The following is a 27,841-nucleotide window of genomic DNA, read 5'->3' on the forward strand; positions in this document are numbered from 1 at the left end:
GCCCCGGAGCAAGGCCGGGACTCGCCCTTGCCCGGGACCCGCGTCTCAGGAGCCAATGGGTGCACGTGTCGCGAGGGGGCTTGGAGGCTCCTAGGAGCCCGAGCACGCACAGCAGGGACGTGGCTGCTTAAAAAGGCTGCATGGAGGAAAAGGCAGTTGTGCGTTCTTCCGCAGCAGCGTTGAGCGGAGCCACCGCCGGACCTCACCAGGCAAGGTTAGTCACGTCGCCCCCGCCTTCCAGGGCGCAAAGCTGGGCTGGCTGGGCAGAAACCACCGTCGAGCTCTCTGCCTGCCGTGGGCGGGGGGCTTTGCAACCCCCCAACGAGTCCCTTGGGGTGGGGGACTGGGACTGGGGAGGGGGAGTCCTCTGCCGCTGCTTCCTCAGGTGTGTTGCTTAGGCTGCCGGGCGGAGCGCGGGAGCACAAGTTGGCCGCCTGCGCCGTGCCCTGGTAAAGAAAACCAAACCTGCGTAACTTATGCAGAGGCAGAATTTACTAGGTGGGGGAGAAGCCCCTGTCGTGACTTCCAGGTGTTTGGAAGCACGGACAGCCCACCAAAAAGAAAACTTGTGAAAATGCTTCCTTCGCGAGGGCAAGGAGTAATAGGGGTGGAGATGGGCCGAAAGTCCAAAGGAAATGATTTCTTGAAGGGGGAGGATGTACTACGGGAGGCAGAATAAAGGGCTGGTTCTCAGAGACATGGGTAGGAGAATGACGCCTCAAAAGGTTGCAGTTTTTCCTCTGTCCTGAGTGTGTGTTAGGGGAGCCTTGACAAAGCACTTGTTGGCGTGGAAGAGAGGAGTCCTAACTTGGATCTGTGTTCATGTGCAAAATCTATCACCATTGTCATTAAGGGGGCAGGGAACTCCCCTAAAAAGGTTTGAACACTATGAACTACTACAGCCACCTGTATGCAAGTCAGCACAAACACCACAGGCTTCTCTGGTGCAATTCTGTGCTTTATTTAGCAAGAGAGGAGGTTGGAAGAGGTGAGCATAGCCTCTGGTCTGGAATATTAAGGGTAAAAGACACTAAGATTATTGTAAAAGCCAGCAGTCTTCAATTAGACATGGGACAAACATTTAACACAAGTGTGCAGTTGAGGACTCATTTTTTAAAAAAACAACAACAAATCAAATATTTGTATGCTGTTGCAACCCACCTTGGATCAGTCTGTGACCTGGTAGTGGTCCCCAGGTTGGATAAAAATGAATGATTTAAAAAAATAAATAAAAAAAATTGGATTTTTTTATTTTAAATCAGATTTTTTTATTTAAATTGGATTTTTTAAATTTAAATCGGATTTATAAAAATAAAGGTAAAAGGTAAAGAGACCCCTGACCACCAGGTCCAGTCGTGTCCGACTCTGGGGTTGCGGCGCTCATCTCGCTCTATAGGCCGAGGGAGCCGGCGTTTGTCCGCAGACAGCTTCCGGGTCATGTGGCCAGCATGACAAAGCTGCTTCTGGCGAACCAGAGCAGCGCACGGAAACGCCGTTTACCTTCCCGCTGGAGCGGTCCCTATTTATCTACTTGCACTTTGACGTGCTTTCGAACTGCTAGGTGGGCAGGAGCAGGGACCGAGCAACGGGAGCTCACCCCGTGGCAGGGATTCGAACCGCCGACCTTCTGATCAGCAAGCCCTAGACTCTGTGGTTTAACCCACAGCGCCACCTGGGTCCCTTTTATAAAAATAAAATGCAGTGTTATATTTGTTTTAAATGTCGCAGTGGTTTTGCGGCTCCCAGTTTCTTTTTTTTCCCTTCAGAAACGGGTCCAAGTGGCTCTTTTTGTCTTAAAGGTTGCAGACCCCTGGTATAGATGTTCTTGTTAACATAATATTTCTCTGTGTGTTTTAAAGACTCTGCATTGTCTTAATGACAGTGGTGGCATCCAGCCTTACCAGACCCCCTCCCTTTGTCTGTCTATGTCCTTCAGGGCCGGAGCCTGTGTTGCTTTTTGCCAATCGGATTGATATCCGGCAGGTCTTGCCCCACCGGTCAGAGTATACCTTGCTGCTGAACAACCTGGAGAATGCTATCGCCCTTGATTTCCACCATAGCAAGGAGTTAGTCTTCTGGTCTGATGTCACACTGGACCGCATCATGAGGGCTAATCTCAATGGCAGCAACGTGGAGGAAGTGGTGTCCACAGGGCTGGAGAGCCCAGGTGAGCGTCTTTGAGAATTTCAGAGTCACGGGGAATAGAAATATATTGACGGCATATATTGAAGCGGGGAATGATGAATCTCTAGGTCAACAAACTAGTGTTTTTGCTAGTGTAGCGCGGCTTTGATTTGGCAAGGCATGGCGAAGGAAGGACTCTGCTCCCCTTTCCCTTTAGTACAGTGTTTCCCAGCCTATGGCCTCCAGCTGTTTTTGGACTACAACTCCCATCATCCCTAGCTAGCAAGCAAAGACCAGTGGTCAGGGATGATGGGAATTGTAGTCCAAAAACAGCTGGAGACCAATGGTTGGGAAACACTGCTTTAGTAGGAGGGGAAAATTTATGGTAGTTGCTTCATGGGATTCTCTTCGTTGCACAGAATACAATAATCACCTTGACTTCCCTTCTGTTTTGTGTCCCAGGTGGATTGGCCATTGACTGGATCCATGACAAGCTGTACTGGACAGACTCTGGAACTTCTCGCATTGAAGTGGCAAACTTGGATGGCACCCACCGGAAGGTGCTCCTCTGGGAGAACCTGGAGAAACCTCGCGCAATTGCCCTTCACCCCATGGAGGGGTGAGTGAGGAGGGGTTGGTTTTCGGGATGGTGGTTCCTATGTTAATTTATTTATCCAAACATACTGAACTGAAACCGACCTGCAAAAAAACAACCAGCTGGAGGTTCCAAATGGGATGTGTGCGGTTCTTCTTCTTTTGCTAATTTCCCTTTCACACCTGCACCTAACCCTCCAGCGTGGCTTTTCAGGAAGCTGCAGGGGAAGATGAAATTTGCAAAACAAACAAACAAACAAACCTCTCCCTTTCTTCAGCAGCAGGAGCTGGAATAGAGTTCTGCTCATGAAAACTATTGTATTAGCTGTGAAGCTCTTCCCATTCTCCTAGGCCTCATGAGTGCTCCTGAACACCTGAATGCATAATCCATTGTACCAATCATTTTGCGGGTTGCTTTTCACCTAATTCACTAAGATCCCATGTTTCCAACGGTTACAACTTTTCTCTTCTCCAATAGCACCATCTACTGGACAGACTGGGGAAATACTCCCCGCATCGAATACTCCAGCATGGATGGCTCCAATCGACGTATCATTGCTGACACTCATCTTTTCTGGCCAAACGGGCTAACCATTGACTATGCAGGGCATCGAATGTATTGGGTGGATGCCAAGCATCACGTTATTGAGAGGGCTGACTTGGATGGACAGAACAGGAAGGCTGTTATTAGCCAAGGTGAGATAATGGAATTTGATTGGCGGAATCGAGCCTGATGGGATTTAGGTGCCTTTTAAAGTCATATCTTTTCAGTCTGGCGTTTGGATAAATTGTTTCAAAATAGAGTAGAAGCTTGCCCTTGCTGATTCTGATTTGCTGTTACGGATTTTGATGAGTTTTCCCAATGAGTTTGTTACTAGGATTTCTTCTTGTAACTTGCTCTGGGATTATTGAGTTCAACGAAGAGCAGGCAAATAGTGGCTCTGATGAAATAATGAATAAGGACAGTTGGGACTGTTGGCCACTGGACTTACAGTGCTAAGAAACTACAGACACAGTGCACACCCTGCACTGTGTCTTGCACATTTAATTGTATGAGGCAGAGTTAGCAATGAGAGAGGCCGCTGCCCAGCTCCTTCACTAGTCAAAGTGAAGTTTAAACACTCGAGTCACATAGAAAAGGAATGTACTGTATGCAGTTTGTTCATAGCTCTGATCTAAGCTACCCATATCTTCTTAAATCAGCAGTTGTGTTTCTCCTTGGAGTGGGCTTCATCTATGTCTTCTCAGCTCGACTTGGCCATGCTTACTCCTTTAATTGGAGACAGTTCTGAGTTAGGGATAGAAGCACTCATTGGAAAGAGTGGTTTTGTTTTCTCCGGAGGCCAGAATAATCCATGTGCCTTTCCTGCACTCCTGCTGCAGGCCTTCCACATCCGTTTGCCATCACGGTGTTTGAAGACAGCCTGTACTGGACAGATTGGCATACCAAGAGCATAAACAGCGCCAACAAGTTTACTGGCAAGAACCAGGAGATCATCCGCAACAAGCTCCACTTCCCCATGGACATCCACACGTTGCACCCTCAGCGTCAACCAGCAGGTAACTCCAGAAGGAAAGGGGCTGTGGTGACTAGCGCCTGCTGTCCGGGGGCTGTCTTGGGCCACATTCAGCTAATCAGTCCTGCTAGCAGATGCCAGCACAAGGTCGTCTGCTAGTGTAACAGGGGAACTCCTAGAGCAGAGTTTGGGGCCGGGGAAACAAGGTGAGATGGTTCCATCTGGCAAGCTGAAATGCTTGTGTTGACAGAATGGTCTTTTTAGTGGTACTTGCACTGACGTGTTTAAAACATGGAGCTTGAAAAAAATAGCTATCCCCTGTCATTAAGAAACATTTGTAGAGAATGTGTCCTGTTAGAATTCTGAGTGGGTTAGGTTTCATTAAATTAACCTCTTATCAAAATAAACGTGGGTTGCTTTCAGACCTCTCAAATCCTCCCTTTTTATTTTCCAGCTTACAGTATTTTCACCTAGAAAAAAAGGTCCAAATCTTGACTCTTGATTCTGAATGTTTGGGCAGAGCAGCTTCGGGGATCATGGTCACATGAGCTATCTTTGAAGACTCAAAGCAGCTTTTCCAAAGCACGCCCTTTGGAAGCCCTGAATCTTTCCCAAACACCAACTAAAGCCTTTGCTTTCTCTACTAGTTTCCTTATATGTGGTTGTTTTTGGCTATTTGAGCAGGGAGAAACCGTTGCGGAGCCAACAATGGGGGCTGCACTCACCTGTGTCTACCAAACAACACGTCGTACACCTGTGCTTGCCCCACAGGCTTTCGGAAGACCAGCAGCCACACCTGTGCTCAGAGTAAGTGTGATAAAGAAGAGCTTTTACACATTGATAGGTGTCTGTGCACACACACGCACATGCATGTGAAAGTGAGAGGGAGAAAGAAAAAAAGAGAGGAGGAAGGTTGCAGGCAAAACAAACAGAGAAAAGGCATATTCTATACTATGGACGATCAGGGAAAGGATTGAAGGTAAAATGCCAGTATTGTAAAGTGTTTATGTAAACAAAGTGGCTAGTATGTAAAGTGCCTACCCTGTTTCTCCTAAAATAAGACATGGCCATAAAATAAGCCATTGCAGGATTTCTATGCATTTGCGAAATATAAGCCGTTCCCCGAAAATAAGCCATACCCCGAAAATAAGCCATAGTGATGCGGCACCTCCCATTAAAACAGCCCGGAGAGGCGTGGCTATGCAGCGTACGGATGTGACGCGGTTAAAATAAGACATCCCCTGAAAATAAGCCATACTGTGTTTTGTTGAGGGGAAAAAAAATATAAGACGGTGTCTTATTTTAGGAGAAGCACGGTATGTACATTGATGGCAGAGCTGCCTTTTAAATGTTGTGTTAGATTCTGGTTGAAACTATAAAAAATACTATAGAGCTGGAAAAGATGTAGGAAAGAACTTGCAAAATGATTGATGTAATTGAGCCCTATATGAAAAGGTGAATAAGTTTGAAGGTTTTTCGCTTAGAACAATAAAAGTCAGCTTTGTGATTTTTTTTTTTTTTTTTTTGTTAAATTGAAAAGTGGGTTACATCACAATAAAGAGATGGAGATGGAACATGACATGAGTTTGTAAAGTGGTGTGGAGAATGTGGATAGAGGGAATGCTTTCTCTCTTATGTCATACTAGGTTTCAGGGTCACCTAATGGAATCAGTCATGATTCGAGACAGACAAAAGACACAATGCGCAATTCACTTATGAAATAATACTATCACATGCCACTTGCGTAGTTGTTTCTTAAACAGGGTTCAGACAAATATTATACTGAATTTATACTGTTCTGTTTCCACGTGGAAAGGATTCACCTGTTTAACAGTTTTATCTGTTTTATAATTGTATATTCTGTTGTTGCCTGCCCTGGGACCTTAAGGCAAAGGGCAGATAGGAAATCTTATAAATAAATTAGTAAATAATTTATGGGGCATATGACACTTAACGTGGACCCTCCTGATTCAGGAGCAGTATACCTCTGAATGCCAGTTACTAAGGCAAATTTGCTTTTGTGCCCTGCTCCTGGGCTTTCCAGAAGCATCAATTTGGTCACTGTGAGGCACAGGATACTAGGCTTGATGGACCCCATGGCTGATCCAGCAGGGCACTCATGTCCTTGTCTCTTATTTATATGGGAGAGTGGTGAAAGGATGATTCTCCTACTCCTTTTAGAAGGACCGTCAGCCGCTTTTGTTTTGTGTCAGACTTACTGCCCTTTAAGAGATGCTTTCCCAGCAGCATGTCCTCCTCTGTCCCCATCCCAAGAATCCTCTGCCAACGGCAGATGCGTACAGCATCCTACCCACTTGATTGCTGTGCATTGTCTGTCCTCCACTATAAAGGATACACGTATCATAGAAGTCCATGCAAAAGGGGCGTGGATGCAGCAGAGCTTAAGACGTAACGAGATAATTTTCTGTTGTCTGTTACCATGTTGTTGAACTTAGAGAAATTAAAAGAAGACCTTTCGACCTTTGATCAGGTCTTGACAAGTTCCTGCTTTTTGCCCGAAGGATGGACATCCGTCGTATCAGCTTCGACACAGAAGACCTGTCTGATGCCGTCATCCCCTTGGCCGATGTGCGCAATGCAGTGGCCCTGGACTGGGATGCAAAGGATGATTATATCTACTGGACGGACGTCGGCACTGATTCCATTAGTCGGGCAAAATGGGATGGAACAGGACAGGAGGTAATATGCTTCTGGGGTGGTGAGCCACCGCACAGCGTTGTTTTGGAGATTTAAGCCTTTTCGAAAATGAATATTTTGGTTTGATTGACTTCTCTGTATTGCTGGCTTGGCTGCAAACCAGCATGAGCATGCCACCTTGAAAGTGCCTTTGGGCGGTTAATGCAATCAAACATTGAAATGAGGGCATCTGCACCATCCAATAAATGAGTGAAATGAAGATAGCTAGAATATGATATATTAGGCTGTCGGGAAGTAATTAGACTGTACCTTTCTCAAACAGCTGGGACATATTAAATTTTAAGTCCCGCTAGCGCACATCAATTTTCTAATCATCTTTGGTGTGCGCCCACAATTTATCATCAAAACAGCCAGATGATGGCATACTACGTCTTAGTTTGTTCTTCATCCATCTCTTTGACGTTGACATTCAGCTATCTATGAACATCCATTCGTAGTTGAATGTGGCTAGTACAAGTTTCTGCTGCTAAGCAGGATCCAGCAGCAAGTCTGTTAAGGGTACCCCTCTCTCCCCCTAAGATTCCTTCTTGCTTTTGTTTCTTGCTAGGTTGTGGCAGATAGCAGCCTGGAAAGCCCTGCTGGTCTGGCTGTGGACTGGGTCACCAACAAGTTGTACTGGACAGATGCAGGTACTGACTATCTAAAACCACCTTAGTCTCTGGAGGATTGCCTCCTAAATTGTAACTGGGCCATACCAAATAATGCATATTTGGAAGTATGAATAATATCCTCTCTCCCACAGACAAACTGGTTGCCATTTACATTCATTCTTCTATGGACATGCAATGCTATTCTACATGGATTGTTTTTGGACATCACAATAAATCTGTGGTTTATCAGCCATGTCCCGTCCCCCCCAGGGTTTGGTAGCTTCCTGCTCCTGTCTCCTCCTCCAGCATGGTTGTGAGGATTGTAATGAAAGCTTCCTCTCCCAAATTCTATTACTTTAATGTGTCGCATCTGAACTGTAAACTGTGGTTAATCTTAACTGGTTTGTTGAAACGAATTGGATTAATAAACTGTGGTTTGAAGTTGGCTGTTTTGAAACTAGGTTCATCAGTTTTGTAAGGTTTGAACAGCACAGCGAGTTGTGGTTAATCAAAAATGGGCCAAACGCCTTGTTACTATGTTGGGAGGCGGGGGATAGCTCTGGGGTAGGCAAGACTCATTTTCTTCACATTAAAAATTAAACCATGGTGCCCAAATGCAGCTTTGCTGCTTTCCTAGAAACTCAGGGAGTACGAGCTCCTGTTTAATAATCTGAGAAAGTAAAGTTCTGAAATAGGAAATTTCCACAGGACGTTCTCAATGGCCGCACAAATGTCCTTGCATGATATTTCAAACATCTTGCAGTGCTCCTTATTCCTATATGGATTTGTTTGTATAAACCACAGAATTAAAGCTTTTCCTCGAACTGTTTCAGACTGTGGCTTAAGGACTGCATGTTTGGATGCTTCCCCATAGGGGAAGCATACTTTATTTTCTCTGTATGTGGAAGATAAAGTATGCTCAGGTACAGAGATGATCCAGCTTCCATTTTTCCCTGACATGCTATTTTTCTATGCACAGAGGTCTCCTTACCCCCCTCACAGTGTAGTGTTCAAAACATGCAGCCCCTCACCTGCAACCTGAAGTGGTACAGTCCAGGAAATGATTTACATTTAATTATGCTAATAGCATCCGGTCCTCTGTTTCTCTGGTTTTAGTGGAAGTTGCTTCCAAAGTACAGATGTGGAGAGGGATTCTAAAGCAAACTTCTCAGGGTTGCTGAGCAATTTAGCTTGCTGATATTTTCTGTTTGGGTGATGGGAGTGAAGTGGAGACTGTACTTTTGTATAGATGTTTTTCTTTAATGGTCTCTCCTATGACTCCGGAGGCTTATGGTCTTTCCATCCTCTTCCTCTAATCTATGCAGGAACAGACCGGATAGAGGTGTCTAACACAGATGGAACTATGCGGACTGTACTGATCTGGGAGAATCTAGACAGACCCAGGGATATTGTGGTGGACCCTGTTGGAGGGTGAGAAGCTGCTTTTGCAGGAGTCTGCAAAAATTTTCATGCCACTGCCCTGCGAGGTCCTTGTTACAATTCCTGAAAGGTTGGGGGGGGGGGCTGGACGCTGGTGTGGGTGGCCTTCCTAAAACAGCAAGACTGGGGGCGATCAGACTGCCCTAGTCCAGCCACCCTAATGCAAGGCTCCTCTGTGTCCAACATCCTTAACTCCTCATGTGCAAGCCAAGAACAGAAGGGACCAAAGCAAACCTGATCAGAGTTGCCTGTAGGACAAGGCGTAATTTCAGTAAAAATATAAAAGAAACTAACAAAATCCAAATAAACCACATTGGTCTTTAAGTAGTCTGCCCTTATCTGACCTGGAGTTTGAAATGCTCTTTCTGATGGCAAATAGGGTTCACCAAGGTCCCACAGAAAGAAAAAGAAACCCACTCCTAGCTTTTTAACATTCATAGCTCAGTCAGTAGACCATGATACTCTTAATGTCAGGATCGTGGCGTTGAGCCCCATGTTGGGCAAAAGATTTCTGCATTGCAGGGGTTAGGCTAGAGCCCAACTCTATAATTCTACGACCTTCACTGTTTGGGAAGGGCTGTAGCTCATTGGCAGAACATCTGCCTTGCATGCCAAAGGTTCCGAGTACAATCCCTGGCATCTCCAGTTTGCGCCGGGAAAGTCCCCTGCCTGAAACCTTGTAGAGCCACTGTCTGTCAGTGTAGACAGTAGTGAGGCTAGGTGGACCAATAGCTTGACTCTGCCCAAGGCAGCTTCCTATATTCCTGATGCTCTGTCTCTGGCCATTTCATATTGCTTACTGTCACTACCTGGAAGGAGACATAGTGAGAAAGCAGTGCAGCCTAGGTTTGTCTACAAAAACAGACTGAAGAGAAACTGTGTTGTCTTACTTTGCTGAAGTCCATGGAATGGTCTGATGGCACATGGAAGTTCTGAACTTCTTCTTCTTCTTCTTCTTCTTCTTCTTCTTCTTCTTCTTCTTCTTCTTCTTCTTCTTCTTCTTCCATAGATTAGGAGTGAAAGTCGTGAAATTCTATTGCCTCATTTTTGCAGAAAAGAGGAGGCCCACATGATAATGGGATCTCTTGGCGGCCTTTTTTTTTTTTTACTCTTCCTTTGCATGGAGCCTTAGAGTAGGGCGTACAGATTCTGTTTTAGGAGAGTAGTCACTGTGAAAGTTGAAAGCACTTGCCAGTACATTTGTGGAGCTCATTGGCAGGGGGAAATAATTCTGCCACTAAAGGAACAGAAGTCACGTGCAGTTTTGTATGTGTGTGCAGATTCATGTACTGGACTGACTGGGGGGCTAACCCGAAGATTGAGCGTGCAGGCATGGACGCCTCTGACCGCTTGGTGATCATCTCTTCCAACCTGACCTGGCCCAATGGACTAGCCATTGATTATGAATCTCATCGTCTGTACTGGGCAGATGCCGGCATGAAGACAATTGAGTACGCTGGCCTGGATGGCAGCAACAGGAAGGTAAGAAAGCCAAGGTGAATCGAAGCCTTCTGGGAAAGGAGCTGTAAATAGGAATTGCTTGGGGATAAAATGCAGTGTGTTTGCCACTTGGTCCCAATGCAACTCGCTTCTGGTCTCCAAAAGGTCTTGGCTGCTTAGATAATTAGCCTGAGGGTAGGGACTGTCTTGTTACTGACCAAAAAAATTAAAAATAAAATAATTTATGTCTGTCTGAACAGGCAAATCAATCTACTCCTGAGTGAAGATTGCATACTGCAAAAAGTATAAGGAGAGAGGGGTGGATCCATTGCTGGGGCTACCTGCAGCCTACCTGCAGGGTGGTGAACCTGGGGCCCAGGGGCCAAATATGCCCTCCAGATCTCTCTGCCTGGTCCTCAGACCTCTTCCCAGGCCATAACCCTCCCTGGTCCTGTTTTACACACCCCATGCTTTTACCTGGCTGGAATGTGTCCTTCAACTCTGATGATATCTTTTGTTTGCCTGGATGGAGGATAGAGAGGGTAAAATGCAGACTACTGTACAAAGGCAAAATTTGTTGCACAGCCACTTTTTGCCTTTGGTTGCACTCACCAATTGCATGTGGCCCCTGGGAGGTTACCCAGAAGGATATGTGGCTCTTTGGACTGAAAAACAGCCCCCTTTAGTCCCTGCTGCCATGCCGGCTGTGTGTTGTTACTAAAACTCCTTGTGGGTCTTTGCTTTGGGGACTGACAGGTGCTGATTGGAAGCAACCTGCCTCACCCCTTTGGGCTTACTCTTTATGGAGCTCGGCTGTACTGGACCGATTGGCAGGCAAAGAGCATCCAGAGTGCTGACAAAAGGACAGGGCAGAATCGTGAAACTCTGCAGGACAACCTGGAAAACCTCATGGACATCCACGTCTTCCATCGGCACAGGCCTTCAGGTACATGGGAGGGGATACGCCATCCCTTGCTGCTTGGCCTGACCCTACAGCTAGAGAATCTGTATGTGATGGCTGCCTATTCCTGCATTGCAGGGGTTTGGACTATAGACGATGCTCGGGGTCCCTTCCAACTCTACAATTCTGTGATTCTAAGCACCCTGCACCCTGACAGAAATTTAATTCAAAAGTACATGTGAATGAATCCTTTGTGACTTATTTTCATGGAAAGTGCTCCTCTGTGCCGTTCATGTTCCCATGAATGCTTGTAGAATTTTGAAGCATGCTGTTGCTGTTATTCCTGACATATTCTGCATTGGGCTTCTCTTCTTTCTTTCTTTCTAAAAAATTTTTTATTGGTTTTTACAGCTTACGTTTATATTCAGATGGGTGGGGTATAAATAATAAAATTAATAATAATAATAATAATAATAATAATAATAATAATAATAATAATCATACATATAAAGGATTCCCTGAATCCTTGGACTTCCCTCCATGCCTCCATGGGTTCCATCAACATTTCTTTTTTCCAGTGCATCTTATAAGATTCTCCGTTTTCTTAATTAAAAAAAAAAGACCCTGTTTTCCCATAGTTCTTGTTACATTACAAGTGTTGGTACAATCCTGCCAAAGTTTTTAGTTGTTTACAGTGTTCTCCAAGATAAATTATTATTTTTGCCCATTCCTTAGTAAAATTTCTATCTTCTTGATTTCTGATCTTCCTGGTCATTTTCACCATTTCGGCGTAATTCATCATCTTTATCAGCGGTTCCTCTCTGGTCGGGGCTTTGTCTTCCTTCCATCTCCGGGCCAAAAGTATCTGTACTGTCGTCATCGCGCACATGAATAGTATTTTCTGCTCCTTTGGTATTTCTGCATCTAAAATTCCTTTAAAAAAAAAAAGCTTCAGTTTTTTTCACAAAAGTTATTTTAAACATTTCCCCCCCCCCAACTCATTATATACCATTTCCCAGAATGCTTTGGGCTTCTCTGTCTGGCCTTGTTGTGATGCATTGTTTTCTTCTCCTTTTTTCAGTACGTACAGAATGCACAGTTAATAATGGTGGATGCAGTCATCTTTGCCTCCTGGCTCCTCTCCCTAAAGGTTACAGCTGTACTTGTCCCACCGGTATCAACCTACAGCCTGATGGCAAGACTTGCTTACCAGGTAGGTCTCCCCACATTCTGCAGCATCTGGGTCTTTAATCCCCACAGCCTGCTCTGGATAGGCCTCTAGGTACAAAGCCCTACAACAGGGATAACCAGTGTTGTTGCACCCAAGCTCCCATCATCCCTAACCAGTAGCTGTGCTGGCTGAGGCTGGCAGGAGTTGGAGTCCAACAACGTCTGGAGGGTGCCACATAGGCTTGGGAAACACAAAAAAGGCTCTTGGTATGAATACACCCACCAAATAAATCTTGGCCCAGGGAAACACAGATTCTTTGATCAGAATATATTGTGCACATTTAATATATGGCATAATTAGCATAGTTCTGCCTGAACATTTAGGATTTATGGTAAAGAAAAGAATGTCAGAAGGCAATGAAACAAAGCAGATTTGGCTATTAAGATAGCCAACAGGGCAAAAGAGACCAAAGGAATGGTAGACGTGGCTCGAGATCCAGAAAAGGAAATAAGATGCTGTCCCCTGAAAACCAGAAGTCATATATTTTCTGAGGATGAGAAGTAATGTATGATAAAAGTAGCAGATTCTATGCTTATGCCACAAGAAGCATGGAAGATGCACCACTTTTATTTCAAAGCCCTAGAGCTGTAACTCTTGCCTCTACTCTTTCATTCCATATCCCCTTTGTCATACCATATATGTGGTCTGTAACAGATCATCCAGTGACATCCTTAGCAGAAATGTTTACCTGGAGTTTTTTTTTTTTGTTTGGCAATTGTGATGGCAATTACTAATTCTTGAATTGCCTTTCTCATGAGTCTCAAGACAATTTACAAGCATACAATAAAAAAGCACCAAAAACAAATAAGATTCAAAAACAAAAATTTGAAAATATCCTTGTTGCTTCTCGGTTAGCTCAGAGATGGCATATGCGAAACTGCTGAGTAGAAGAACAGTGTTAAATGTGGAATATAATCTTGTCTTCAACTCTGCAGGTATGACTAGCTTCTTGATCTTTGCTAGAAGGTCGGATATTCGTCTGGTTTCGCTTGACATCCCGTATTTTGCCGACGTAGTTGTCTCGGTCAATGTCACCATGAAAAACGCTATTGCCATCGGAGTGGATCCTCAAGAAGGTCTGAAATGTGTCATTTAACCATTTTAAGCACTGATCCACTGGGGGCTGGTTGGATTCAAAAGTCTAACAACATGTGGAAGCTTTGGGTTCTCTATCCCTGATCTACGAATTGTTAAGATGTAGACTGAGAATTGGTCTTTAGTAAAAGAGAGAGAGAGAGAGAGAGAGAGAGAGAGAGAGAGAGAGAGAGAGAAAAAAGGAGAAATATTCCAAAACAAATCCCTTCTGCTTTTGGTAATAAACGTAATAATCAATAACTCTTCATGTAATGCCAATACAGTTATAGCTTCTGCCCTTTTGAAGAGCATATCACAATGTGTTCATTTTTTAAGAGTATATATTTCATAATGCCTGTGAGTAGTGTGTTTCATCAGTAAATCCCCTGTGCTGCAGTAACAGGTAGCACTGCTGTTGTTGTTTTTTTTAAAAAAAGATTTTATTATTTTACCATAAAACAAAACAAAAACAACATTAAACATACATAAACACAGTAAGAACATAATACACAATCAACAATATAAAACACAACAATACCATATAAAAAAGAAAACTTATACAAACCTTGCCAAATACTTATCTTAGTTTCTCCACTTATTTTTTACTTCTTAGGGGGACTTCCCCTGATCCCTCCTCTGTCTTCAAAAACATATATACTCTTTAGGTAGCTTCATTTCTTTTCCCATTAACTCATGCTCAATATCCTAATGTTCTTTAAATTTATCTAAACCAATATATTTCTTAACTTATATTCTGTATCTTGACACCTTCTTATACAAATAGATCTATCACATCAAAATTACTTCTAAGACCATTATAACTAACCTTAAACTTCTAAAGCCGATTCTTTTATATATTTCTGCACAGATATTCAAACATTCAAATTAACATGCTTAACTAAATAGTCCTTAAATTTCTTCCAATCTTGCGACACCTTCTCCTCCCTCTGGTCTCGGATTCTGGCGGTCAGGTCTGCGAGCTCCATATACTCCATCAGCTTCATCTGCCATTCTTCAATTGTCGGTATCTCTTCACCCTTCCAAGTTCTTGCCAATAAAATTCTAGCCGCTGTCGTGGCATACATAAAAAATACTCTATCCTGACTGGGTATCTCTTCGTTGGTCATGCTCAAAAGAAATGCCTCTGGTTTCTTACAAAAGGTAATTTTCATTACCTTCTTAAGCTCATTATAAATCTTATCCCAGAAGGCCTTTACCCCTGAACATGACCACCACATATGATAAAAGGTACCTTTCGACGATTTACATTTCCAACACACATCCGACATTTTAGAATTCATTCTAGCTAACTTAACTGGTGTCAGATACCATCTATATATCATTTTCATTACATTTTCTCTTAAGCTATTACATGCAGTAAAATTGATACCTTTCCGCCACAATCTCTCCCAGTTATCCATCATAATGTTATGACCCACATCTTTTGCCCAATCTATCATTGTTGATTTAACCAATTCGTCTTTCGTATGCCACTCTAGCAACAAATTATACATCTTGGAAAGGTTTTTAGAGTTCGATTCGATCAGTTCTGTTTCCAGTTTTGATTTTTCCACTTGAAAACCAATTTTTTTGTCTAATTTAAATGTTTCATGTACCTGGTGATATTGCAGCCAGTCAGGGACTTGACTTTTGACTTGATCGTGGCTTTTCAATTTAAATGAGTCCCCTTCCTCCTGCAATATGTCCATGTATCGTAACCAACTTGCAGACATGTTTGGTCTCTTATAGGCCTTAGCCTCCACTGGTGATATCCATCTAGGAGTCTTTCTCTCCAGCAAGTCTTTATACCTAATCCAAACCTGATACAGAGATTTCCTGATTATGTGACTCTTAAAAGTTCTGTGAATTTTTGCTTTGTCATACCAAAGGTATGCATGCCAACCAAACATGTTATCGTGTCCTTCCAAGTCCAGCACATCTACATTCTCTAATTTAAACCAGTCTTTTAACCAGCAAAAGGCAGCTGCTTCAAAATAAAGTCTTAAATCCGGCAGGGCAAAGCCTCCTCTCTCTTTAGAGTCTGTCAAAACCTTAAACTTAATTCTCGGCTTTTTGCCCTGCCATATAAACTTCGATAAGTCCCTTTGCCATATCTTAAAACAGTCCATTTTATCCAAAATCGGTATGGCTTGGAATAAAAACAGCATCCTTGGTAGGACATTCATTTTAATCGCGGCTATTCTTCCCATTAACGACAGTTTCAATCTAGTCCATATCTCCAGATCTTTCTTTATCTCTATCCACAGTTTTTCATAATTATCTTTGTACAGGTTCACGTTTTTTGCTGTGAGATTGATACCTAGATATTTTACAGATTTAACAAAGTTGAGGCCTGTGCCATCTTGTAATCTTTGTATCTGTTCTGCACTCATATTTTTACTTAAAACTTTGGTTTTCTGTTTATTTAATTTGAAGCCAGCTACACGTCCGAATTGTTCAATTAATTCCAAGGCTTTGGGGACACTGCTTTCTGGTTCTTGTAGGGATAGCATCAAGTCATCTGCAAAGGCGCGTAGTTTGTATTCTTTCTCTCCCACCCTAATTCCTTTTATCTGTTTCTCTTTTCGTAACATATTTAAGAGGACCTCCAGGACCGTAATAAATAATAAAGGGGAGATAGGGCACCCTTGTCTTGTTCCTTTTTCAACTTCAATTTCCTCCGATATCACACCATTTACTATTATTTTTGCTCTTTGTTCTGTATAAATGGCTTTAATACCATTTAAGAATCTTTCTCCAACTCCCATCTTTTCCAAATTCTTTTTCATAAACATCCAAGATATCTTGTCAAAGGCTTTCTCCGCGTCAATAAACAATAGTGCTGCCTCTGTATTTATGTTTCTTTCCAGTTTTTCTAGAATGTCCACAATAATTCTTGTATTGTTGCTTATTTGTCTTCCTGGAAGGAAACCCGCTTGATCTTTATGTATATAATCTTTCAGCACTCTTTTTAATCTTGTAGCCATAACATTTGCAAAAATTTTATAATCCACATTCAAAAGGGAAATTGGACGATAATTTTTCATTTGCATTCTATCTGTATCTGGTTTTGGGATCAGTGTGATAAAGGCTTCTTTCCACGTCTCTGGCGCCCTATCTCCTTCCAATATTTTGTTGCAAACTTCTTTCAAAGGCTGCGAAAGCCAATCTTTAAGAGTCTTATAAAACTTTGCTGTTAGTCCATCTGGTCCTGGTGCCTTTCCTAATTGCATGTTCTTAATTGCGTCCTCAATCTCTTGGGTCGATATTGGGTGGTTGAGGGTTATTAGTTTGTCCTCTGGGACTTTTTGCAAACTATGTTGTTGCAGAAATCGGTCTATCTCTTCTTCTTTTATCCTCTCCTCCTTGTACAGTTGCTTATAAAATTTTTGAAAACACTTTCTGATTTCCTCCGGGTTCTCCACTATTTTTCCGTTTACTGCTAAATTGCCGATGACATTTGCCTTTTGTCTTTTCTTCAGTTGCCAAGCTAGTAGTTTTCCACATTTATTCGCAGATTCAAATGATCTTTGTTTCATCATTTTCAATTTCCATTCTATATCTTGATTCATAATTTTAGCATACTGGGATTGTAAGTATTTAATTTCCTTTTGAATTCTTAGAGATTTGGGATGTCCTCTTAACTCTTTTTCTTTAACTTTGATTAATTTCAACAGTCTTTCCATTTCCGCATTTTGTAATTTTTTCTTTTTTGCTTTTTCACTTATGAGGAATCCTCTCATTACCGCCTTACTTGCATCCCAGGCAATTCTTTTTTCTACTTCCGAATTCCAATTTATTTGAAAATACTCCTTCATCTTTTTCACAGCTCTTTCTACCAGCTTGGTGTCTCTCATCACCGCGTCATCCATTCTCCATCTGAAAGAACCCTTGGAAACCATTTTGAGAGTTACCTGTACAGGGTTATGGTCCGAATAGGTCTTTGGGCCGATTTCTGCTTTTTGTATTTTCGGTGCCAATTCGTTCGATATCCAGATGTAATCTATCCTCGACCATGACTGCTGAGATTCACTGAAATAAGTTGCCTCAGTATCGGTGGGGTTTTTTAGCCTCCAGGCATCCTCCAAGTTTAAATTGTCCACCATTTCGAAAAAAGTCTTAGGTAGTTTCCCATCATTTGTTAATTTAGTTCTTTGTGATCTATCCATTAAAGTGGAAACTGCACCATTAAAGTCTCCAAGGCAAATTAATTTATAATCCAAATAATCCAACAGCAGGTCATGTATTTTTTTGTAGAAAATTGACTTTCCATCATTTGGTGCATAGAGTCCCAGGATCAAAAATTTTTCGCCTTGTATTTTGATTTCAATTGCGATGTATCTCCCTTCTTCATCTTTAAATAGCTGTCTTGGGCTATATTTCTCCTTTACATATATTACCACACCTCTCTTTTTGACCTTGTCTGATGATATGAACTCTTGGCCTAGCTTTTTATTTTGTAATAATCTTCTATGTCGTCGAACTATGTGTGTCTCCTGTAAACATACAATATCCAAATTCTTCTTTTCCAATCCATGAAATACTCTGCGTCTCTTTGGTCTCTGGTTCAATCCCCGTACATTCCATGTCATTAGCTTAAACGCCATTTTCCTTTGTTTTAATCTTCTCCTCCAGTTGCTTCTGCTTTCTTGCCTTCTTCTGGGTCCTTTTCACTTGGTCCTGGTACCACACTGCTGTTGTTTTTTTAACTGGGCTTAACAAAAGCACGGCACACCAAAATGCAGGTTTCCCCATTACTTTCCTCGTCTGCTAATGCTACTTCCTTAATGCCTGTTTTTAGGATTTTCTGCGTAGATGTTGCTGATGTTCTCCTATTTCTTCCTCAGGAAAGGTCTATTGGTCGGACAGCACACTGAGGAAGATCAGCAGGGCTGCCTTAGATGGATCTCAGTATGAAGATATTGTTACTACAGGTAATAGATGCTTTACTGAAATAGCCACTCCTCCAGGCTGCTTTCAGAGATGGATTTTGCCGGGTGATGTGAGCACAGTCTTAATAGCATAGTCAGTTCTCTGGAGTGAGCACCTAATGGAGCACCTAGGAATATTTGTGGCAAGAAATGCCCTGTGAATCTTGCGGGTGTTTTTAACGAGGAAAGATCCTAAACGTGATGGTTAGTAAGTAGCAAGAAACAATGACATTGCTGCCACTTTTTTACTAGGGTTGCAAACCACAGATGGACTAGCAGTGGATGCTATCGGTCGCAAAGTGTATTGGACTGACACAGGGACCAAAAGGATTGAAGTGGGCAACCTGGATGGGTCAATGAGGAGAGTTTTGGTATGGGAAAACCTGGACAGCCCAAGAGCCATTGCTCTGTATCACGAGATGGGGTGAGTGCTGGCTGTAGTACGTCTTGGTCAAGGGAAAGGCAGAGGATGGGAAGACATGGGAATAATTCCCATGCTGGCTTCTCAGTTGGTCGCTTACTGGCTTTTCCTCTTCCTTCAGTTTTATGTATTGGACGGACTGGGGAGAGAACGCCAAGCTGGAACAAGCTGGCATGGACGGCTCCAGGCGCATGGTGCTTATCAACAACAACCTGGGATGGCCAAATGGACTGGCTGTGGATCGAGCTGGATCACAACTGCTCTGGGCTGATGCACATACTGAGGTTGGAACTGCTACAAGGCGTGCAGAGTGTTTTCTTGGGATGGAGTTCAGAACTTTATATCTGAAGGAAGGGATGGCATGAGAGGGATTAAAGAGTCATTGAGGACTAAGGGAATTCATAAGTGCGGGTTCATCGCTCAGCAGTAGCAGTGGCACGCGCATTAAACCATAATTAATGTCTGACATTCAGCTGTGGTGGAGCACGAATGAGCTGCTAAGCCATTCGCTGTAGTGCATCCTGCTCAGAAATTCCCTGCTCTGGTCCTTCCTTGGTCCTCCTGCCTGTGCTGTGCCAGGAGCAACAAACCATGACCCCTTGGCTTGTGTCAATCTGAACCTGGGATCATGGCTTGTTTGCCCCAAAGTGAAGAATAAAGCTAGGCTGCCGCTTGTGGTTGGCTTGAAGGCCCTGAGCCTGGGTTCAGACAGCACAATGCCCCAAGACTTGTGGCTTGCTTCTCCTGGTGCAGCCGGGAGCAAGAGTGGACTTCTGAGCATTGTGAGCAGTTTAACTGTGTTTTATTGTAACATGCAAATGAGGCCAGTTATTGCAACATCTCTTTGTGACTTCCATATCAGAAATCCCCATCAGGATTTAAGTGACAAAGGCAAGGCTTTCATTATTGCCTGGCGTTAACCTCAAACACTGTGTTTTGATGGGTATTGCTCATGTGTTGTCACTTGATGAACTGCAGCTACAGTTGCCCAGTGAAGAGATAACCAAGTATGCTTGTGAGATTTTTCTTGGAATCATAGCTATCTGGGGGCCTTTGCTTTCAGCTTTCTGAGGCTTTTCTCTGTCTCTCAAAAAAGGGAATAAACATTCCATTTCTGTCCTTCAGCGCATTGAGGCTGCAGACTTGAATGGTGCAAACCGCCGCACCTTGCTGTCTCCAGTACAGCACCCTTACGGCCTCACTCTGCTGGATTCCTACATCTACTGGACAGATTGGCAAACACGTAGCATCCACAGGGCTGACAAGAACACTGGTGCTAACGTCATCTTAGTCAGGGCAAACCTGCCTGGCTTAATGGACATCCAGGCTGTTGACAGAAAGCACCCTCTGGGTAAGTCCCCCTCCCCCCTATTTCCATCAAGCCAAACATTGTTTGGAGAGTCCTCTTAGAAGCTGGCACCAAGGGGTTTCTTTACTTCTCCTCTGCACCCCCAAGCCACTCCCAGATATTGTTCACTGCAGTGCTTTAATTCTTTGCATTTCTTCTTCAAGGACTTGCGGTTTTTTCGCATCAGAATTCTTACTTGGTCTTTGTGCCTTTTCTGCAGATCTTGCTCCATTCCCTAATCTAGCCTTGCCAGTCTATGTGAGTCAGTTGTTGTTGGACTACAATGCCCATCAGCCCTGACCATTGACCATGCTGGCTGGAGCTGATGGGAGTTTAGGTCCAGCAGCCTCTGGAGAGCACTGAGATGGGAAGCCTTGCTTAATTCCAGCTACTTGAACTTTTTAAAAAAACCAAACTACATTCAAACCACTCAAGCACTTTGAAGCCTTCCATCTTATTTGAATCAGCTGTCTTGTCATCCTCACACTTACAACCTTCTCAAGTGCCTGCTCTGTATGTTTATTTAGTTGCCAGGAGTTCATCTTGCTATTTCCCCTGTAGGGCTAGGGTTTCCTCACAGTTTGATAAAGCATTATTGGTGCCATTGTGCTGGCAAGGTAAAGGTAAAGGTACCCCTGACCGTTAGGTCCAGTCGCGGGCAACTCTGGGGTTGTGCCACTCATCTCGCTCTATAGGCTGAGGGAGCCAGCATTTGTCCGCAGACAGCTTCTGGGTCATGTGGCCAGCATGACTAAGCCCCGACTTGGTGGAACAGTCTATCACAAGAGACCAGGGCCCTGCGGGATTTAGCATCTTTCCGCAGGGCCTGCAAGACGGAGCTGTTCCACCTGGCCTTTGGGTTGGCTTCTGTTTGATATTTATGCTTCATTCTTTTATTGGTGGGTTGTTTGAAGGTGAGACTGCAGTTTTGATGTTGAATTTTTGGGTTTGATCTGTTGTTTTGGATTGATTGTGTTTATGTTTTTGCTGTGATTTTGATTAGTGTTAGCCGCCCTGAGCCCGGTTTTTGGCTGGGAAGGGCGGGGTATAAATAAAAATTTATTATTATTATTATTATTATTATTAGCCGCTTCTGGCGAACCAGAGCAGCACACGGAAACACGGTTTACCTTCCCACCGGAGCAGTACCCATTTATCTACTTGCACTTGATGTGCTTTTGAACTGCTGGGTTGGCAGGAGCTAGGACTAAACAACAGGAGCTCACCCTGTGGTGGGGATTCGAACTGCCGACCTTCTGATCAGCCAGCCATAGGCTCTGTGGTTTAGACCACAGTGCCACCCGCATCCCATTTGTGCTGGCAAAGGATAATGCAAAATTGAGAACCTCTTGTCACCTATCTTGTTGATCATTTTGGGGGTGCAGTCAGGAGGTGTGTGTGTGTGCGCGCGCGCGTGCACACTGGCAGGCTTTGCTTTCTGAAGTTGCATCTTTCTATGGTCCCACTAACTTTTTCTACGACCCTTTAAAAAATACCTGAGGTACACTGGGTAGTAGTAACCTTGGTCAAGGCCTACAAATGTTTTGTGCCTACTTTTGCTTGAGAATCTCCTGTTTACAAGGACTGTGTAGGAGGGTACTGAATTAATGTGGACCACAGGAAAGTCCAATCTGAGAGACTTCCTTTGTTTTCCCATAGGTGCTAACAAGTGTGGAGTGAGGAATGGTGGGTGCTCCCATCTCTGCCTGCCAAATCCTGAAGGCTTCTCCTGTGCCTGCCCTACTGGTATCCAGTTGAAGAGTGACGAGAGGACCTGTGATCCTTCTCCTGAAACCTACCTGCTGTTCTCCAGTCGAGGCTCTATCCGCCGTATCTCACTGGACACTAGCGATCACACTGATGTTCACGTTCCTGTCCCAGAGCTGAACAATGTTATCTCTCTGGACTATGACAGTGTAGATGGCAAGATTTACTACACAGATGTCTTCTTAGATGTCATCAGGTAGGAACCCATTAGCTTCCTTTGGGTGCATTAATTCATTAATTGCATGAGACCTTTCGCTAGCTAGTCTTTGTGATGCGGGACCTGCCCTACAATGTGGTATTTTAATAGGCAGAAATTCTTATTTTCTTTGGTATCTACTGTTTTCCAGGCGAGCAGACCTTAATGGCAGCAATATGGAAACAGTTATTGGTCAAGGACTGAAGACTACAGATGGTCTAGCTGTGGACTGGGTGGCTAGAAACCTCTACTGGACTGACACGGGCCGCAACACTATTGAAGTTGCAAGACTAGATGGCAGCTGCAGGAAAGTGCTAATTAGTAACAATCTGGATGAACCCCGAGCAATTGCTGTCTTTCCCAGGAAGGGGTAAGTTGGGGGGGGGGGGCAACTAGAGGCAGAATGGGAAGGAGGGAGGAGAGTAGTGCTTCAAAAGTTAAGGCCCTCCTTGGGCCTACAGGAGCATCTGGTCTGTTGACCAAGTAGGCTCCTTTACCAGCAGATCTTTATGAGCAAACACACTATCCAGCCAGCTGTTCAGCTGTAGCACTTCATCAGGTGGTTGCTGATTAGATTGTTGGAGCCTCTCCTGACTGTGGTTCTGTTCATGCTTAGAGGTGAGCGTTGCTGGACCAAGAAGAGTTAGGACTACAATCTGACTCTTAGAACCAGATGATCTGTTGGTCTTGTTGAAGAGTTGCAGCTGGCCAGATGGCTGGAGGAGGAAGATGTTTTTCAAAAGGCAGTCACCAGCCCTCCCCACCAGTAGATCTACTCCCTAGTGAGGAGTCTAGAATGAAGAGACATTGCAAATAGTAGCGGCAAAAGGTTTCAGAGAAAACAGTTTCTCCCTTCATCTCCAAAAAAGAACTACCTGGTGCAGAAGCTGTGTGTGTGTGTGTGTGTGTGTGTGTGTGTGTGTGTGTGTTTGCGTGTGTGTCATCCTGTGTTTGGTTTCTTTCAGATACCTCTTCTGGACAGACTGGGGACAAGTCGCTAAAATTGAGCGCGCAAACTTGGATGGTTCTGAGCGCAAGATATTGATCAACACTGACTTGGGCTGGCCCAATGGGTTGACCTTGGATTATGATACTAGGAGGTCAGTATAACATAGTCCCTTTCCACATGCAAATGCCATTTCTCTGCTTTTAAGGCAGCCTGGAACTTCTGCATCACATCAGTAAAGAAGTGCAAGAAGGATGGGGAATCGTTTTCTTTGGGGTGGGAGGTTATGGTGGAGGTTGGTTTCACTTCCCATATTTTCTGTTCTTCTAGGATTTATTGGGTAGATGCTCATCTAGACCGCATAGAGAGTGCTGATCTCAACGGGAAGCTGCGTCAGGTCCTGGTCAGCCAAGTGTCGCATCCCTTTGCCTTGACACAGGTACAAAGGACCTTGGTGGGAACTCTGCAATGTCACTAGATAGATGAGCTCCCAAAGAAATAGGTTTTTTTTTTAAATTTATGGGTGTTGGGAGAAGTTGGTGTTCTCATTCCTCCTGCTGCCATACACTGGAGAAATGGTTTTGCTTGAATAAGCTTCTATTACCTTCCTACATGTTTGTTGTATCTTCCTAATCCTTTATCTCTTTGTTTCTGAGCAGCAAGACAGGTGGCTCTATTGGACAGACTGGCAAACTAAATCTATCCAGCGAGTGGACAAATATTCTGGTCGGAATAAGGAGACTGTGTTAGCCAATGTTGAAGGACTTATGGATATCATTGTAGTCTCTCCTCAAAGGCAGACAGGTATACGCAGCAATCTAGGTTTCCTCACTATATATATAATGAGAGTCAAAACAGGGTGCATCTTCCAAAATATATTCTAAATGTTTCCTGCAAAAATTGCAACACAGAGAATCACTTGTTCAGTCTCCCCCCCCCAACTTGACCACATCTTCAAATGTGCCTTCATGACTCTAGGGTGTCATGGGAGGAAGTGATTGTGAGAATATAACAACTCCTGCTAGTAAGGCTGGTGCATGGATAATACGGCATCATGGACTTAGGACTGCTGTTGTGGAGTTACGCAATTTCCCTTCAAACTTAGAGGTTGGGTGAAGATTTGTCATACTAAAAACAGGAATAAGGGGAAATATTTTTTTTATTTTAGTCTGGGATATTAGCTACCCCTCTCCCATACTGTTTAAATAAAACATAGACTAGTATGCCAAACCTGAGTCATGCTAGACGGATATTGTACTCCAGCCTCAGAAATCTGTGCCTCCCTTGCTGCTTGTGAGTTGAGGCCATCCACCATGTCTCTGAACACCTGTCAGGTTCTTTTAAGACATCTAGTAGAATGAAGACCATTGGTATTCAGAATAGGCATGGGGCAGAAACTTAGAATTCACTCTGGCAAAGCATCAGATTCTTTAAAACGTTGCTATTATCTACATATTAAAAAGCCAGTTCCAAGAGTCCACTACAAAAGAAACCAAACTCCCAGTAGGGCCTGGTTAGTTTAGTTCTCAGTGGCTCCCATTCACTTTTAGAGGATATAGTAAATGGACTACAGTCTAGGACACAGCTGAGAAGGAGCAGCCTGCTTTTCTGTCCAGGTAGTGAGATCAGTAGGGCAGGTTAGCTCCTGCTCAGTGGTAATACGTACACATTCCTTTGTTCATTCCCATATAAGTGAAGGTCTGATATTAACTTTCCTAGGGGTAAGGAAAATGGCTGGACTCTGAAAGCAACACCCACCCACCCCTCTTTAACACTCTGCCTGTCAGTAATGACAAGTAATTCGGTTATATTTATTAAGAAATATTACAAGTCCTCTTTCAGATGAATTATTTCTTGTCTTTGAGAAAGCACAAGCTTAATGGATTTTGTAATATAAAAGAAGAATGGGAAGGTATTGACAAAGGAGCGACATCAAGATAAGACAAAGAGGATACCTGCATTGTGGCCCATTTATTCTCCCTATTTGTATAGTCCAGTGATTACGTGCCAGGGTTGCTGCAACCCTACACCAACAAACAATCCAACAGTGACCCAACAAACAGGAATTATGTGATCCTGTTATTTTTGTATATCTTTTAGAGGTTTTTAAATATTAAGTGGTTTAGAAGGGCTTTTCAATAAATAAAATAACCTTGTGCATGAGAGGCTTTGGTTAGAACCATTATTCTTGACCATCAGCCACTGTGTCTTGCTGATAAGAATGCGAAGCCCCCACAGTTGATGACAGAAAACGATGTTCTTCTGGTGGTAATGTCAAATACACTGTTTGCATCTTTTAGGCACCAACGCTTGTGGAGTCAGTAATGGAGGCTGCACCCACCTCTGTTTTGCAAGAGCTTCTGACTTTGTTTGTGCTTGCCCAGATGAACCAGATGGGCGGCCTTGCTCAAATGGTAAGTTGCTTGAACTGCAGACCTTCAGACAGGAATCACGATGTTTTTGCTCCTGCTTCATGAGGACTTTTTCTGTGGAGTTTTTTTCTGTGAAACCTAAATAAGCCACCTTCAGATAATAGAACAGCCTATGCGGCAGAGTGCCGTCTTGTCAAAGCATTCAGATCAGTGCAAGAAATCATTATCCTGTCTCCTCTGGACTTGGGCTCCTTGTGAATTTGAAAACTTCTCTTTGAAATTCCCTTCCGTTCTCCATATGTCCCAGATGCATATTTTAGCATTCTGGATGGGTCTCTGAAGAATGCGGTTCAAAGCAGTTCATTGTATTTCATTGGCATTTTGTGTGCAGTAACTTTAAAAATGTATGTGCATATAACATCGGGGATGGTTGGAGATTGGCAAAATAAGAGCACACTGATATTTTCTGCTGCTCCCATACAGGCTGTAGCAGCCCAGTTAACCACCTGTAGCTACACTGCAGTTTTTGTTTTCTTAGGAGCAGATCACTGTTAAAACTACATACAGAACCTTAACTGCCTGCTGCTGCGTCTGGGGAAACAGATTGCAGTTTCTGCATTTCTGCAAGCTGCGTTTGGCTTAATTATCTCCCCTTCCTCAGCTTCTTTTCCCCTTCCTCTTTGTGTTCTGTGTAGTTCCTGGCATGGGGCCTCCAATTCCCGAGACCACTCGTGCAAGCAAAAAGAGTCAGACTCCCGCTGGTAGATCTGGCTCTTCGACAACCAAACCCCATATACCCTTGGAAACAACAGAAGCAAAGTGAGTGGCTTTGTGGCTTTAAAAGATGATTGTGACAGAAGGTGGTGCCGAGTTCCTCACTGACTTTCCTGCCCCAGCAAGGAGGAAGGAAACTACGCAGGAGTTTCTGCACCTCTTAATAGGATGGTGATATGGGGGGGCAGAGCTGTCCCATTCATGTGCACCATTCAGCTCCTGTATTCCTTCCCCCTCCTGCATGCCTAGAAATATAATAAATGTGATTCAAAAGAATATTGGGCATCTGGACCACCCTTCCCCAACCTGTTCTGTTGTCAAACCTCATGTCCAGCTGCCTCAGTTGGGTTCATTCTACCTGGCCAGAAGTTATGTTGCAGAGGTTTGGACCAGATGACCCTTGGGGGTCCCTTCCAACTCTTAATTCTATTACCTTTGCCTACTTTTCTTTCCCCCCTGTGTAGCTGCTCTGACAAAAAGGTTGGCCAAGGCTTGTGCAGCCGAGCAAGCGAAGCTGTGCCGGCAACCACCGGTGAGTTTTTACGTTATCCCTCATTGTCCCAGACTGCACCAGAACTTTCTATGCCCCATGTTGGAGGCCCAGACACAAGACCAATAAACAACGATAGCGTTACCAAGCCAGCAGTGTAGGTTAAATGTATGCGGGCTTATTCTGGCTCATAGCAAAGTAGTCATGCGTTTGCCCAGCTACACACCCACTGTAGCCTTCTGAAAGGATGGAACGACTCAGCAAATTTTGACTTCTAGTAAGGAGATGTTGGTGAACAGGGGAGGGAGGGAATCACACCACTTTTATTGCAAGTCTGAATACTGCACAGTATAATTTGGTCTTTGCTTTTCAGCCCTCCCCCAAAAATGCTAATTAAAAGGTCTTGGAGCAATTTTTAGGGAAGCATAATGAAATTAAAATTATAGAAGAAAAAGAGTTATTGGGAATCAGTGTAGATGGTTTAGCTAAAGCAGATCGGAATCATAAGCAACTCAAATGAATTTTAGGTTGCTTATTCTGTTACCCAAAGGTGTATACAACATTTACACAAGTACAAAATCATTTCGTTCTTCTGGCTGACAAAACACACGCATCAAGAGTTAAAGAGATGGGCTAAAGGAAAACACTCTTGGAATGGAAGAATTGCCATGGTAAAAATTAAAAGTCTGCCAATATTTTTGTTGCCTTTTCTGACTTTCTCTCTTGTAACTCTGTACAAAAACTAGGGCCCCATCAGCACTGTCAACATGCACACATATTTACACACAGAAGCATAGAATTTCATCCTCAATCTAACCTGTTGCCCTCTTTCAGGAGGACTGCACGTCAGTTACATAATTGGAGGCCTTCTCAGCATATTGATCATTCTGCTGCTAATTGGTGCTGTGATTATATACAGGTAATTTCCTTCCCCTAGTTCCTCTGTGCTTCTGAATTCATCTTTTGA

At 43.6% G+C, this 27,841-nt stretch overlaps 1 protein-coding gene across 1 annotated transcript in view; it reads left to right on the top strand.

The window, feature by feature from the left end:
- Positions 1-27,841, top strand: part of LRP4 (LDL receptor related protein 4) — a 100,769-nt gene that overhangs the window by 68,183 nt on the left and 4,745 nt on the right. The window contains 25 exon segments of the mRNA XM_033148267.1: positions 1,937-2,167; positions 2,587-2,743; positions 3,197-3,414; positions 4,102-4,278; positions 4,917-5,042; positions 6,727-6,935; positions 7,501-7,582; positions 8,869-8,974; positions 10,264-10,465; positions 11,180-11,369; positions 12,406-12,537; positions 13,491-13,631; positions 18,477-18,563; positions 18,813-18,984; positions 19,103-19,265; positions 20,107-20,332; positions 21,989-22,292; positions 22,444-22,662; positions 23,258-23,392; positions 23,569-23,677; positions 23,898-24,042; positions 25,539-25,652; positions 26,306-26,429; positions 26,849-26,916; positions 27,709-27,793. Of these exon segments, the coding sequence (XP_033004158.1) occupies positions 1,937-2,167; positions 2,587-2,743; positions 3,197-3,414; positions 4,102-4,278; positions 4,917-5,042; positions 6,727-6,935; positions 7,501-7,582; positions 8,869-8,974; positions 10,264-10,465; positions 11,180-11,369; positions 12,406-12,537; positions 13,491-13,631; positions 18,477-18,563; positions 18,813-18,984; positions 19,103-19,265; positions 20,107-20,332; positions 21,989-22,292; positions 22,444-22,662; positions 23,258-23,392; positions 23,569-23,677; positions 23,898-24,042; positions 25,539-25,652; positions 26,306-26,429; positions 26,849-26,916; positions 27,709-27,793 (3,922 nt within the window).

Source organism: Lacerta agilis, chromosome 1 (genome assembly GCF_009819535.1).
Source record: "Lacerta agilis isolate rLacAgi1 chromosome 1, rLacAgi1.pri, whole genome shotgun sequence".
In the NCBI taxonomy this organism is placed as follows: domain Eukaryota; kingdom Metazoa; phylum Chordata; class Lepidosauria; order Squamata; family Lacertidae; genus Lacerta; species Lacerta agilis.